Raw genomic sequence first — 16,182 nt, 5'->3', positions numbered from 1 at the left:
CTATTTGTATCCCTACAAAAGCACAGTGCCTGGTACTTATTAGGTGCTTAAAAATATTTATTGATCAATATTCTTAAATACTTTTGTTTGATCTGTCTGACTCTTCATGATCCCCATTTGGGGTTTTCTTGGCAAAGACACGGGAGTAGTTTGTCATTTCCTTCTCTAGCTCATTTGACAGATAAGAAAACTGAGGCAAAAAGGGCTAAGTAAGTATCTGAAACAACATTTGAGTACAGGAAGATGAGTCTTCTTGACTCTGGGCCTGGCACTCTATCCATTGCATCACCTAGCTGCCCCTTAATACTAGGTATATCAAGAAACTTTAATCTTTAAAGATTTAATAGCTTAACATGACACTAAGTTTCTTTTGACAGCCTGTAGCTGTGTTCTAGTTAGGAACCCTAGCTCACCAACCTTCAGTGATATCTGATTGCAGTTCTATTGGGAAGGTTAATCATTTCTTAGCTTAAGGCCCTGTGCCTCCAGGACAACTTCAGTTCTGGGAAAACATTGCACAGAGCTCCTCCTAGGAAACAGGAGAGCATACAATGTGATCTGCAGAAGCTTGTGAAATCCAGGTCTTGTTGCCCTTCCTGGCAAGCAGGAATGACAGGGACAACCAACCAAAGGGCGTCAGTTCAAACAAACTTGTGATTACAGTTAACAAGCAGAAGCACTATATGAACATGAATCTAATTAACTGAATGTGATAATAAGCAATTGCCTTTAGAGCAACTCCTGTTGCTGGGATCCTCGACATCAGAACCTATTGGTTATATTCCTTTTGTATATTCTACAACAGGACTCCTCAGAGTGATCCATGGTCCCCTAGGGGGATCCTTGAGACCCTTTCAGGGGATCAACAAGGGGAATTTTTTTCATAATAATATGAAGACATTATTAGCCTATTAAAATACTCCTCCCTTTCCCAACTACGTATCTCTGTAAAGGCCAGATTTTCTTCATCTACTTCAACCCAATCAATTAATCACAACAGATTCAATGTAGAAGCAGATAGGAGAATCCAGATGTCTTCTATTAAGCCATTGATTAAAGAGATTTACCCAAAATAGTGGTATTTAATATCACTAAATTGTTTCTGATCTGGAAGAATAGTTATTTTTTCATTAAATTCTTTCTAATAGCATGTAATGAATTTGTAATTATTATTTTGAATGGATTAATAAATCAATATTTTAAAAATTGATCAGTTTCTATTTCTCATATGGTAAATATTGATAGCTATAACTCACATTTAAAAAAAGCTCTTCGAGGTCCTCCTTAATAATTTTTAAGAGGGAAAAGGGGTACTGAAACCAAAAGTTTGTGAACCAGTCATCTAGACCAATCCTGCCATTTTTCAGATGAGAAAATTGAACCTCAAAGAAGAACTTGGCCAAAGTCACCCATCTAGTTAGTGACAAAACCTTAAATTCAGTGTGTGTGTGTGTCTGTGTGCAGGTGTATGTATGTATGTATGTATGTGGTTATGTATGTAGTACATGTATATATGCATGTGTCTGTATATCTGTGTATATGCATGTGCATGTGTATGTGTGTGTACATTTTTGGAAAGCTGCATGTAGCTCAAACTTCTTTAATAAGGATTCTATCTTGCTTGCACTAGGGAAGATGGCCCTTCAGGGAATCATCCTTAATTCAGATATTTATGGAGTGAAACCTATCATGGGGCAGGCCACTATTTTAGGTGCTGAGGAAGACATAAAGAAAACACAAAAGTCTCTACACTAAGGGACCTTATGGGTGAGTAGGGAAAATGAGACATGTACACGAATGACTCTAATACAAATTAGAATGAACCAAGTGCAGGGATCCAATCCATCATTCCTATCAAAGTCATATTTCTTATCTATTACCTTGACCATGGCATTCCTTTACCCGGAAACCTTTTGAGGTATGCATACTATTGGCTGCCATGTGTGATTCAAATTTCTTTGCCTCTCATTTAAGACACTATAGCATCTCACATGACCACCCTTTCCAGTGTATCTTCCATAACCTACTGCAAATTCTATGCTCCAGCCAAACTAGATGGTTGTCTGGCCCCTGAAATATGTCCTGGGGACTTGTCCATATCTGTGTCTTGCTTGAGCTGTTTCCTAGAACATTCTCTATCCCTACCGGTTGAATTCCTTTAAAGCCCTAATTCAGTGCTATGTCTCCCAAGGGAGCCTTCTCTCATACCTCTAGGGGTTCCCTATTGCCTTTGGGATCAATGATAAAACCCTCTGTTTGGCTTTCCAGTCTTGTTACCTTACTCCCCTTGTTCTACTCTGCCATTCAGTGACAGATCCCAGCCTCTATGCTGTTCTTCCCACAAGACAGTCCATCTCCAGACTGAACTTTTTCCTCGGCTATCCCCCATGTCAAGAATGCTCTCTCTCATCTCTGCCTCCTGGCTTCTCCCATGGACTTCAGGCTTACCTAGCTAGACTCCTGGCTGCTTCAGTCTCTCTTATGTGTTTCCTTAGACTTCACATTGACCTTTGAAAGGTCCTCTAATCTTCCTGTTGTGCCAAGAAGAAGCAGCAGCCACCAGAGTGGTTGTCAGGTGAGCAACACCGGGAAGGGGACAGTGACAAGTAAAGAATCACCATCAGAGAGAGTGAGCCAGGGGAAGAATGGTTCAGGAAAAGAAAGTGGGAGTGAAATGTCAAGCAGCTCCTTATCAGCCTTGCAAAGAAATTGTCCCCACTGGGCTTGATTCTTAGCCTCCCAGTTTACACTGGGAGTGGAAAGTGACTCGATTCTCTTCTAATCATTCTATGGGCCTCTGTTGCTTCGAATCCCCTTTTCTTTTTTTCTTTCTTTCTTTTTCTCCTATGTATTTCCATTTATTTTATTTTTTTCCAGTTACATTTAAAGCTATTTTTCAACATTCATTTTCATAAGATTTAGAGTCCCCAATTTTTCTCCCTCCCTCCCTTTCCTCCCCCCTCCACAAGACATCAACCAATCTGACATAGGTTATATATGTACAATCTACAAGTGCTTTTTTTTTTTTTTAGTCTGTGTTCAGTCAATATCAGTTTTTCTCTGGGAGTGGATAGCATGCTTCATCAATCCTTGGGATTGTCTTGGATCATTACATTGCTGAGAGTAGTCAAGTCATAGAATAATTCCCTTTTCTGAGATAAACTACCTGCTCCAAACCTGCTCCACACTGTATTCTGGGCACATTTTTACTTTCTTTTCTTGCTGGGGAAAACCCCACTTAGAACCCCTAACAATGTCTATAATTAGCAATTCTATAAGTAGTAACTTTCCCAGGGAATCCGAGATGGGGGACAGAATGAAGCACTGGGCAGCCCAGTCCTCTGATTGAAAAGACAAGCCCACCCAGAGCAACAAACCCTGGGCAAAGAATGATGTTAGATAAAGAGGTAGAATTGGTACGGGTCTTCAGTCCCTGGACCTCAGCAGCCAGCCGTGCCTGGTTAGCATTGTGTTCATTCTCATTCTCTCTGTCTCTGTCTCTGTCTGTCTGTCTCTCCCTCCCCTTCCTCCTCCCCATCTCCCTTTACACCCCTCTCTGTCTCCTTTCTTATTCTTCCTTTGTCATTCTTTCTCATATTCTTTTTTCCTCTCTCATTCTCCCATTCCTTCTCTCCCTCTCCTCTCTCTCACCCTTTCTCTTTCCCATTTTTTCTTTTTCTCTCCCTCTCATATATATATATATATACACACACATACACACACACACACACACATACATATGCTATTATAAAATTAAATTAATTAAAGCTTAAAACCACTAGGACTTTTGAGAAAACATGTCTATATCACATTATATAATTCACATGTACATATATGTTAACTGGTTTATTGAATTATATACACATAGGTATGTATATACCTAATTGCTTAAAATTGCATTAAAATGGATTAAACTGATTGGATTAAAAAAAAGGATGAGCACACCCTATGGGTCCTTATAGGACATCAAAACCAGCCTAGCCAATGCTTATCACTAAGGAGATTTAATATATACGTTCATTCAATAAACCAGTCAACACACACACACATCTATATCTAATCTATATCTATATCTATGTCTATGTCTATGTCTATATCTATATATATATCTTATGTGCACATGCCTTACATATGATATATACAGGATGTCCCCAAAGTCTCAGTGCAGTTTTTTTGTTTGTTTGTTTTGGTTTTTTTTGCGGGGCAATGAGGGTTAAGTGACTTGCCTAGGATCACACAGCTAGTAAGCATCAAGTGTCTGAGGCTGGATTTGAACTCAGGTCCTCCTGAATCCAGGGCCAGTGCTTTATCCACTGTGCCACCTAGCTGCCCCCCTCAGTGCAGTTTTTTTTTAAGTGAGGCAATTGGGGTTAAGTGACTTGCCCAGGGTCACACAGCTAGTAAGGGTTAAGTGTCTGAGGCCGGATTTGAACTCAGGTACTCCTGACTCCAGGGCCGGTGGTCTATCCACTGTGCCACCTAGCTGCCCCGCCAGTGCAGTTTTAATCTATTTTTTTTGCCAGTTAATGAATATCTTTATTTTTATTTTTTTTACATATAAGGTATTTTATTTTTTCCGTTACATGTAAAGATAGTTCTCAACTTTTGTTTATACAAGCTTTACAATTTCAGATTTTTCTCCCTCCCTCCCCTCCCTCCCCCCTCCCCTAGACAGCAGGTAATCTGATATAGGTTATATCTATATATCTATATACATATACATATACATATACATATATATACACACACACATATATATATATATCCATAATAACATTAATCCTATTTCTGCATTAATCCTGTTATAAGAGAAAAAATCAGGGCAGTAATGCAAAACCTCAAAATAGAAAAAAAACCCAACAGCACCCAAAACAAAAGAAATAGTATGGTTCAATCAGCATCTATACTCCACAGTTCTTTTTTTTTTTCTTGGATTTGGAGTTCCTCTTCTATCATGAGTTCCCTGGAACTCTTCTGTACCATTGCATTGGTGAGAAGAATATAGTCCATCATAGTAGGTCAACACTCAATGTTGATGATACTGTGTACGGTGTTCTTCTGGTTCTGCTCATCTCACTCATCATCAGCTCACGTAAGACCCTCCAGGTTTCTCTGAACTCCTCCTGCTCATCATTTCTTACAGCACAATAGTATTCTATTGTATTCATATACCACAACTTGTCCAGCCATTCCCCAATTGATGGGCACCCCCTCAACTTCCAATTCCTTGCTACCACGTAAAGAGCTGCTATAAATATTTTTGTACATGTGGGTCCCTTTCCCCCTTCCATGATTTCTTTGGGAAAAAGACCTAAAAGTGGAATTGATGGGTCAAAGGGCATGCACAGCTTTATCGCCCCTTGGGCATAATTCCAAATTGTTCTCCAAAATGGTTGGATCAGTTCACAGCTCCACCAACAATGAATTAGTGTTCCAATTTTCCCACAGCTTCTCCAACATTTATTATCTTCTTTTTCAGTTTTAATCTATTAGAGCTTAATTAATGGGAAATCACCTTAGTGACATTAAGTGGCTAGGCTGGTTTTGCCGTCCAGTGATCTCACAGTATCCTTCACACGCTGTGTTCACCCTCTCTTATCTGATCAGCTTCATAGGATTATATGGTTCTCCTGTTTTTAACTGATACCATCTTAGAGCTGTGAGAATTCACCACATTTTTGTGGCTCAGTGAAAACGACTTTTGAACATGATCCTCATACTTATCAGATTTTCCTCTTTTCATCTTGGATTCAACCCATTTGCAGCATCCTGGTGGACTCCCGGGCCACTTGCCACTAGCTAGATGTGAGAATTCGGGGGTCCTTTTGGCACTGTGGACCTTGGCTTCCTCAGCTGTAAGATGGGAAAAGTGTAGGGGCAGAGGTCCCCAGGCACTCTGTAGAGGGACTGCTTGTCCTGGGATCAGGTGGACTAGTTGGCCTTTGATGGTCCCTCCAATTCAGAAGTTTTGTGGTTTCTGAGAGGCCCTAAGGAGCAGAGGGGGAAAAAATCTTTCCATTGAGATGGGGGTGGATAATGACATCTTCAGTATCTCAATCAACAAGCATTTGTTAAGCACATAGTAGGTGTGTTAAGGGCTAAAATTCTAGCTAGTCTGTCTAAAATATCCAATGAGTGGTCGCCAATAAATTATAAGCTTTAGCAAGAGTTAGACTTTTAAGCATTTATTAAGGAGAATAAGAATTTGGTAAAGAGAGAGAGAAAGGCCTAGATTCCTATCTATTAAAGGGAGAGCGCATTTCTAGCTCCACTCTCCACCAGAGTCCAAAGGCAAGAGCCCGAGATCGAGCACCAGTCTCTTCCTTCCTCCTCCCACTAGCCCGCGTCACTTCCTGACGCCAAAGAAAAGACTCCTGGTCTTGCCCTCAAAGACCTTTGCTTCATGGGCGGAACTCTTCTACAGTAAGTCTCCAGCAGGTGGCGTCATTCCAATTGTTACAGGTGCTAATCACTATGCTAAGTGGTGGGTATACAAGGACCAAAGCAAAATAATCGCTGAGGACCTTACATTCTAATAGGGGAAACAACATGCAATAGACACATATATCCCAGTAAACCTTACCACATAGGTAGGCAGCTAGGTGGCGCAGTGGATAGAGCACTGGCCCTGAAGTTGGGAGGATCTGAATTAAAATCTCACCTTGGGCACCTGCTAGCTGTATAATCCTGGGCAAGTCACTTAACCCCAATTACCTTAAACATCCAGGGCCATCTCCAGGTAAATCCAGTCATGACATCACTGGATGTCATGGGCCTCTTTGGGAATGAAGGACAAACGACAACAACCATATACTTACTCTAGGCCTAGAGTAAGGCTTCCTGGGCTTTACCATAGGTTCTACCACTAAAACCTTTAGACCCCCGGGCATTATCATTCGATTTGCTGTTATATCCTAAAGACCTTTCCTTCTGCTCCACAAGGGAGCCCCGCTACATATATTGTCTCTCTCAGTTAGAACATGAGCTCCTAGCCACAAAAGGCTGCCTCATTTTTCTATTTATATTCCCAGTGCTTGGCACATAGTCAGCACTTAAATTATTTTTCGTTCATTCACTTCCATATAGGTAGTAGCCTTCCGCCAGTCGTGGACTACCATGGATCAGTGCTTTGAAGAGCCACAGGCCACACACAGTGTGGCTGTGCAGTCCAGTATGGGAGCCACAGCTCCTGCTGCAAGGAGGACATCAGAAAACTGCACTCTCTGTTGCTGGTTGGTTCCTGCGTCTCATTCGTTTTTCTTCCTCCAGAGCTTGGAGGCCCATCTCAGCTGCGCAAGCTGCCCCTGAGTACTGAACTCCATTGGGCACAATAAAATACATACAAGGCAGGTCCAAGGTAGCCTTGGCTGGAGTAGGGGCAGGGGGAGGATGGAGGATTGGTACAGCAGCCAAGGGGACCAGGAAAGAAAGACTTCATGTGGACAGAGGTGGTGGAGCTGAAAATTTTGATGGAAATCAGAGATTCTGAGAGACAGAGGTGAGGGAAGAAAACATTTTTAGGCATCAGCTCATAGAGTTGTGAGAATCAGATGAGATAAGGTATGTAAAGCAGTTTGCAAACTTTAAAAGTATTATATAAATGTTGGCTATTACTATTAGGAAAAGAACAAGAAGAGTAAATCCTAGGGAGGAGAGAATACTCACCAGGAGGACTTGATCAATGTCATCAAATGTTGGGGGGGGAGGGGGGACAACTAGGTGGTGCAGTGGATAGAGCATAGGCCCTGGAGTCAGGAGGACCTGAGTTCAAATCTGGCCTCAGATGCTTGACACTTACTAGCTGTGTGACCCTGGGCAAGTCAATTAACCCCAGTTGCCTCACCAAAAATTAAAAAAAAAAATTTATGGGGAGATCAAGGAGAATGAGATGAAGAAAAGGCTGGTGTATTCGATAAGTAAAAGTTCCCCTTTTGGTCAACTAACAGAAATATATGACCAAAAGCTACTTCCCAATAAATGTAGTTGAAAAACATGAACAAACAGTTTTGGTAATTTTCAAAAGTCCTTTGGATTATGAAGCAAACCCCATAACTGATCAGTTTCCTATATGTGTAAATTATTTTCTACCAAATTGTTTTTTTTTTAAATGAGGCATGCCTGTATTCTGAATACCATTAAAAATAAAGTTTTATTGTTATCTTTGTTTTTATATCACTTATATTTTTCAACACAACTATGCATGCATATATCTTCTCCTCCCCATCCCCTGAGCAAACCCTTATAACAAAGAATTTTTAAGAAGTGGGAAATTAAGTAACATATTGAAAAGTAGGACGACATATGTAGTGTTTCACACCCATAGTCCATCACTTCTTCAAGGAAATGGGGGAGGTGCCTTTTCATATATTTGTGGGAAAGTTTGGTCATTATTATTTCACAGGTATCAGTTTCATGATTTTGTTCTTATTTTTGTTCATTGACATGGCTGTAGTCATTGTGTTTATTGTTTTCCTGGTTCTGCTAACTTTAGTTTGTTGTTGTTTGCTCTTTGTTCTTGAAGAGGACCAGGACACCTGGGTGATGTTATGATTTGCAGTGAATTAGATTTAAGTGAGGCAGGGCTGTGCAAGGTCACCAACCGCATTCTCTCTTCCAGAGCCTTCTGGGTCTAGTGGCAAGATATATATCAGGACGACTGGACACGGCCCTTAATGTTTAAGGCAATTGGGGTTAAGTGATTTGTCCAGGGTCACACAGCTAGTAAGTGTCTGAGGTGAGATTTGAACTCAGGTCCTCTCAACTTCAGGGCCAGTGCTCTATCCACTGTGCCACCTTCACTTTGTATCAGCTTATCTAAGTCTTCTCAGATGTCTCTGTATTTCTCATATTGTTTCTTACTGGAACCCTTTTCCAACCCCTTTTAATTCTAGTGCCTTTCCCTCTGTTAATTACTTTCTATTTATCCTGTATATGGCTTGCTTTGTATATATATATTCAATTGCATGTTGTCTCACCCATTAGACTGTAAGCTCCTTGAGAGCTAGGAATGTCTTTTGCCTCTTTGTATCCCCAGTGCTTAACATGGTGCCTGGCAGATAGTAGGCACTTAATAAATATTTATTGATTGATTGATCTTACAACACAGTAATATTCCATTATATTCATGTCCCACAACCCACTCAGTTATTCTCCATTTGATGTGTCTTTACTTTGTTTCCAGTTCTTTGCTATAAATTCTGCTATAAACATTGTGTGTATATGGACCTTCTTTCATCCTTGACCTCCCCTGGGTTATACGCTTAGTGATGGAATCTCTGGATCCAAAGTAAAGGGAAATTTTAGTCACTTTCTCCACATAATTCCCAATCACATTCCAGAATCATTGGACCATCAAAACTGCACTGTGAGGGCAGCTAGGTGGTGCAGTGGATAAAGCACCGGCCCTGGATTCAGGAGGACCTGAGTTCAAATCCGACCTCAGATACTTGCCACTTACTAGCTGTGTGACCCTGGGCAAGTCACTTAACCCTCATTGCCCCGCAAAAAACCCAAATCAAACCAACAAACAAAAAACTGCATTGTGCACCTGTCTTTCCACACCCTTTCTAGCACTATTAATTTTTTTGGGTCATCTTTGCCAATTTGTTGACTCAGTGATGTTTTGATTTTCTTTTCTCTTCTTGGTAATTCAGATCTTTCATATGTAGTTTGCAATTTCTTTCTTTGAAAACCGTTCATGTTCTTTGACATCCACTTCATCCCCACATTTATCTGGAAGGATCTTTTGGTTATATATTTCTGTTAGTTGCCCATAGATCTTGGATATACGAGCACCTTCTATAATTGCAAAATTGTATCATTTCTTAAATATAAAGATGGAAATAACTTTTATTGAAACTCAATTTTTTTCAAGAAAGGTATTGAATTGCTGTTTCTGAGTTTTGACCAAGATGTTAACAACAACCACAACCACAACCACCACAACAACATGATGTAATGGATAGAATACTGGATCTAAGTCCCACATCAGGTACTTGCTAGCTATATGACCCCTGGCAAGTCACTTATCTTTCAATGGGCCTCAGTTTCCTTATTTGTAAATGAAAGGGAATTATCAGTTGGGCAACAGTCAGTCAACAAACTTTTATTAAACTTCTACTCTGTGCCAAGCACTATGCCAAGCACTGGGCATACAAAAAGAGGCAAAAGAGACAAAAAGCAAACTAATATGTACGAACAAGTTATATGTGGGAGGGAAGGCACTAGAATTAAGAGAAGATGGGAGGGGCAGCTAGGTGGCGCAGTGGATAAAGCACTGGCCCTGAATTCAGGAGGACCTGAGTTCAAATCCAGCCTCAGACACTTGACACTTCCTAGCTGTGTGACCTTGGGCAAGTCACTTAACCGTCATCCCCCTCCCCCCCCCCAAAAAAAAGAGAGAAAGAGAGAAGATGGGGAAAGGCTTTCTGTAGAAGATTGGATTTTAGCTGGGACTTAAAGGAAACCAGGGAAGCCAGGAGGAAGGAGAGCATTTCAGGCATGGAGGACAGCCAGAGAAAATTCTCAGAACCAAGAAGCGTCAGGATGGTGACTCTTGTTCCTGGAATAGCCAGGAGGCCGGTATCGCTGGATTGAAGGGTAGGGAGTGAGGTGTAAGAGAACTCAAAAGAGAGGAGAGAGAGAGGTCATGAATGGATTTGGGTTTGATAACCTCTGACACCCCTTCTAGTTCTCTCTCTATGATCCCATAACGAATGGGGTAGAGAGACGAAGGGCAGGCAGGCCGGCACAGAGGACTGCAAGCTAGAGCTGGAGTCAGACGACCCAGGTCAGAATCCCGATTCACACTTACTAGCTGTACGGTCCGGATCAATGATATTAATTAGAAAGTAGGGTCAGAAGAGCCATTTTGAGCTCAGACCCTGATCATCACCTGGGAGAGCACCTGGGAGAGAGACTGAAATGAATTAAAGGGAAGAGGGTCCCCTTCCTCGCTCTTTGGGGACTTCAAACAACATCTGATCGTGGGTAATGGAGGTCACAGGCCAGGCACACCATGTTCTAGTGATTCTCAGGACTGTTGGCCTGAGAACCATCGGCTGCCTTTCTCGCCCGAATACCAGTGACTCCTCTCCTAAGGTTGGAAGAGATCAGGTGAAGGTTTTAGGGATCCTCTGCCCTACTTCCTTTCATTACTGATTAACCACTATTTCTAGGACACTCAGAAACATAAATAACTCAGAGCTGGGACATAAGACTTAGGAAGGGAGGAGCTGTGTGAGTGTATGTGTTGAGTAACTCTTACAATGCCTTTTCCTAGACATTGTACCTCTTTCCAGGCTACTCCCAAGAAACTCTTTTCTACAAATAGTAAATGCCACCAGAGTGAATCTGAAAGGCAAAGTAGTGAAGTAGGGAAAACATAGAACTAGGTTTGTTTTTCGGCTCTGCGACTGACTTCCTTCATGACATTGGGCAAATCACTTCCCTTCAGAGGCTCAGCTTACTCATCTATAAATGAGTGTTGGGATACGTGATCTCAGAGATTTAAAACTTGATGAGCCCAATTTTCTCCCCATCCTAAGGCTAAGTATCTGACCTTTTAAGAGAGCAAATCTCCAGGAGTTCAGATTTGAAGATCAAAGGCTCAGAGAGCGCTGACTGTGGGGACAACTTGCTTGACCAAGGCTCTTGAGTGAAGTCACATAGGATTATGCTTGGCCCCATTACCCAGAGACGAAGATGGCAGGAAATAGCATCTACGGGACCAGCAACTTTAGGGAGCAAAGAGTGAGGTGGGAAAAGACTTTGGAGTTAGAAGGATCTCAGCTCTCTTAGAATCTGTGAAGTATCTAAGGGCATTGTCTCAGTCGCAGAATGACAAAATTCAGAGTTGGAAAGGATCTTGGTGGTCATCTAGTCTGTCCCATACCTGAAAAAGGAATCTTCACTATAAAATTCCTGACAAGTAGTCATCCATCTTCTGTGAGAGGGCATGATCACCATCATCCTGGCTATTGATCATATAACACTTTTTTTTTAAACAGGTCCTTGACATATTGGGTTTTGTTTTGTTTTGTTTTGTTTTTGGCATGTCAATGAGGGTTAAGTGACTTGCCCAGGGTCACACAGCTAGTAAGCGTCAAGTGTCTGAGGTCGGATTTGAACTCAGGTCCTCCTGAATCCAGGGCTGGTGCTTTACCCACTGTACCACTTAGCTGCCCCCAATTATGTAACATTTTAAATTTTGTGAAGCACTTCACAAATATTGTCTCATGTAGTCCTCACAATGACTGTATAGTATGCACTAGGCTGGAGTGTATGGGGTGTTCAGGGAGGACTAGCACCTCTTGTGGGAGGGCTTGCCTAGCCCTTTTCAGGGCTGCTCATCCAACTTTGGTGTCCACCTGGCCCTCAACTCTCACCTGTGGCTCCAATGAGCTAAAGCTTGCATAGCCACTACATCTGCTAAAACCATCTCAGCAGACAGACTAAAGCAGGCTGAAGGTAACCAATAGGCCACAAAGTCTCCATTTAGTTAGGGGGTGTCTATCCCAAGCACGTGAAGACTTCCTCCTGGTGGAATGGACTGATGAGAACAATTTGTTCCAACAACCATGAGGATGCCTGAAGCAGGCACTGTGGAGTGCTTAGAGCTTGGTCAGGCTTTGAAGATGCCAAGGACATCCACTGCATCCCGAGCTATCACCAATCTTCTGGACTTTTGTCCTGTCACTGGACTTCAAAGACTTTGGAAGACAAGTGAGGTTGACGACTTTGTGCAACTTTGTCTCACTTAAATCCGACTTGTGAAGACATCAGCCCATGATGTCAGTGGTCCTCTTTGAAAACAAAGAACAACATCACAGTAGGTGCTATCTTTAGTCTCATTTTATTGATGGAGAAACTGGGATAGAGAGGTAAAGGGACAGATTCACCCAGCTAGGAAGTGTCTGAGGGAGGGTTTGAACTTGCATTTTCCTGACTGCAAGTTCATTATTCTAACCACCACAATACCTAGCTACCATGCCATTTGATTGGGGGAACCCACTATCTTCAGAAAACATCCAGTTCCATTTTGGGGCAGCTCTAATTGTTATCTCATTTCATAGAAACATGGGATCAAAGATTCAGAATGAGAAGGACCCTCAGGCATCATCCACATCTGATCCTGTTATTTTACTGATGAGTAAACTGAGGTCCACAGAAATCAAATAAGGCCATGCATATAATAAATAAGAGCAAAGATTTGAAACTAGGATCTTTGACTCCAAAGCCAGCATTCTTTCTGCTGTACCCTGCTTCGTTTGACTGTGCCTTTTTTCTTACAACAACTCTGTGAAGGAGGTAGTCTGAGTATTATCTCCTCAGTTGACAAATGAGGAAACTGAGGCCCAAAGTGTGTGTGTGTGTGTGTGTGTGTGTGTGTGTGTATGTGAAATTACTTGCCCAAGATCACAGGACTAGTCAGTGGCAGAAAAGAAACTTGAACCCAAGTGTATGATGATTCCAGACATGTCTTCCATGACACCTCATGGCAAAAAGTAGAATGGATACTGGATTTGTAAAAGGACTGAGGTGTGGTCATGACTATGGGCAAGTCACTCCCCCCAACAGTTTCCTCAGATCACATCTCTAGGGCCCTGAGGGACCTTACCAAGATCACACAGGTGGTAATCACTAGAGCCACAATTTGAACCCATTTCGTCTGATTCTATATTCAATGCTCTTTCCACTGTGTCATGTAAAATGAACGTGTTAAATCACAAGAGTCTCTTCCTGCTCTTGATTTGTGATAGAATTAAATTCGGTTTGGTTCAGTACAATTCAAGTCAACTCAACAAATATTTTTGTTGGATTTGTTGAATATTCAACAAGTATTTCTTGAGCACCTACTATGTGCCAGGCACTATGCTAAAATGGGGATATAAAACCAAAAGTGAAAATTTCCGACCTCAAAGGTCTATCCTACTGTAACAAGAGTCACTTTGTTCAATTTGTTTCCACCACTGCTACCAATTGTCATTGAGTAGTTTCAGTGGCATCCAACTCTTTGTGACCCCATTTGGGGTTTTCTTGGCAAAGAGAGGGGAGCGATTTGCCATTTCTTTCTCCAGCTCATCTTACTGACGAGGAGGAGCTAAGGGCAAGCAGGATTCAGTGGCTTGCAGAGGGTCACACAACTTGTAAGTGTCTGAGCGCAGATTTGAACTCAGGAAGATGAGTCTTCCAGACTCCAGGGCTGGCACTCTATCCACTGCACCATCTAGATGCCCTTTAATTGCTACTGATTAAGAAGCATCGAGCACCTTCCTCCTCCTCCCCCCTTCCCTCTTCTAGATTAAATAGATTAAAATAAGATTTCAGGGGAGGGGTGTGATAAGAAACCTGCCATTCCTCCTGCCCCCCGCCCCCCACTGTGCCACGGTGGCAGGTGCAACCCTGAGAATAATCAGTAAAGGATCTCAACAGCTGCAGGCCTGAAACCAGAAAGTTGCTAAGGAAGTTACACTTGGAGATCTGACACCACTTACAGGAAGGGGGAAACAAGTCCCCCTTAAATAGATCTCTTGGATCTCTCACCAGAGCCCCAAAGCAGCCCAGTTGCTGGTGGAGTCAGCCACTTCTACCCCTAGGTTCTCTAGGCATGCCCTGAACTCTGCCTCCAAATTATGATTGGGAAAATAAGGGCCTACCACCACTGAATTTGTTTTGAGAAAAAACTGATGAGGTAGAAAAGTAACTGTATTCTTCATTCCCATTCTGATTCTCCCTTGGGTGTGGGAGCCTCTTCTGAGACCAATGAGAGTGTCAGATGTCCTGACCTTTCTCCCCCCCAATTCTTTCCCTCCCTGGGAGCCCCAGGGGACATTGGAAGGACAAAATTAACTCAGGTTTCTACAAAATACTTTGCTCATACTAGCTATGTGGTGTAGGTATCCACCCTTCCTCCCTAGAAATTATATTGTATTTATTTAGTAGGGATTAAGTCTTTATTTATCTGGGCTTGAATACTAGTGTTGCCAGTCGCCATCTGTGTATCCTTGGGCGAGTACTTCATTTCTCTGGGACTCAGTTTCCTCATCTGTAAAATAAAGGGATTGGACAAGATTCCTAAAGTCCCTTCCAGCTTCAAATCTATGATTCTGTGTTGTGCCACCTCCAGTGGAATGGAAATAGGGCAGGGCTGTTCTAATCTTAGTAAAGCCTTGTGCATAGTGATAAAGGATGATGAATGAACGGATAAATAGATTGTATGAGGATTCTCATCTTACGAATGAAGAAATTGGAGAGGCCATTGTTTGCTCTAGTTTATACAGCTAGTGAAGCGTCAGGGTCTCCTGACTGACTTTTCAATCCTATTTGTTATCAATAGCATCATAAAAAATTCTTAAGCGTTTACTATATGCTAAGAGCTAGGGATACAAAGAGAGGCAAAAACATGCTCCCTGCCCTCAAGAAGGTTGCATTCTAATGGGAGAGACAACCGGCAAACAGCTATACATACAAAATATATACGGCGGGGGCAGCTAGGTGGCGCAGTGGATAAAGCACCAGCCCTGGATTCAGAAGGACCTGAGTTCAAATCTGGCCTCAGACACTTGACACTTACTAGCTGTGTGACCGTGGACAAGTCACTTAACCCTCATTGCCCACCCCCCCCCCAAAAGATGGCAAAATATATACAGAGTGAATGGGAGATGATGACCTTAGAGGGAAGATGCTAGCAAGGCTGAGTCTTCTAGGCATAAGCAGAAGGAAAGATCACCTGGTTTTTGAGGGTTCAGGGGATGGTAACATAGGAGAGAAGGATGCATTCTGCATTCCAGACACTCTCCATTCCAGATCTCATCCAGCCCTCTCCCATGACAGGTCATCACCTCCTATGCCTGTAATGTCTTCTCTCTACCCTCTTACCTGCTGAAATCTTTTGGCTTCAAGGCCCAGCTCAGGCACCATCCCTTTGAAACTGTGCACCATTTTCACCCCACTTCTCCCCAGCCAAAAGTGAGCTCTCCTTGTTCAAATTTTCTTAGAGTGCACTAGTTTGCTTTCTCCTCTGCCTTTATCACATGTGAAGCTTGAAGTACACTTATTTGTGTAGATGAAGAATACAGGATGTGGGGCCAAAAGGCCTGGGTTCAAAATAATCGTGGGTAAGCCACTTAAGTTCTCTCTCTAAGTTGCAGAACTGCCACCGCTCCTTCATGTATTGTTGAT

General features: G+C 42.2%; 1 protein-coding gene across 1 annotated transcript in view; it reads right to left on the bottom strand.

The window, feature by feature from the left end:
- Window positions 1-15,942, bottom strand: part of LOC122754758 (ATP synthase subunit g, mitochondrial-like) — a 37,520-nt gene extending 21,578 nt beyond the window's left edge. Inside the window, exon 1 of the mRNA XM_044003223.1 lies at window positions 15,880-15,942. Coding sequence (XP_043859158.1) covers window positions 15,880-15,942 — 63 coding nt within the window. The remainder of the gene's footprint in view (window positions 1-15,879) is intronic.
- Between the last annotated feature and the right edge of the window lie 240 nt (window positions 15,943-16,182).

Source organism: Dromiciops gliroides, chromosome 4 (genome assembly GCF_019393635.1).
Source record: "Dromiciops gliroides isolate mDroGli1 chromosome 4, mDroGli1.pri, whole genome shotgun sequence".
In the NCBI taxonomy this organism is placed as follows: domain Eukaryota; kingdom Metazoa; phylum Chordata; class Mammalia; order Microbiotheria; family Microbiotheriidae; genus Dromiciops; species Dromiciops gliroides.
The sequence above is the reverse complement of the archived record's forward strand: the minus strand, read 5'-3'. Positions and strand labels throughout refer to the sequence as shown.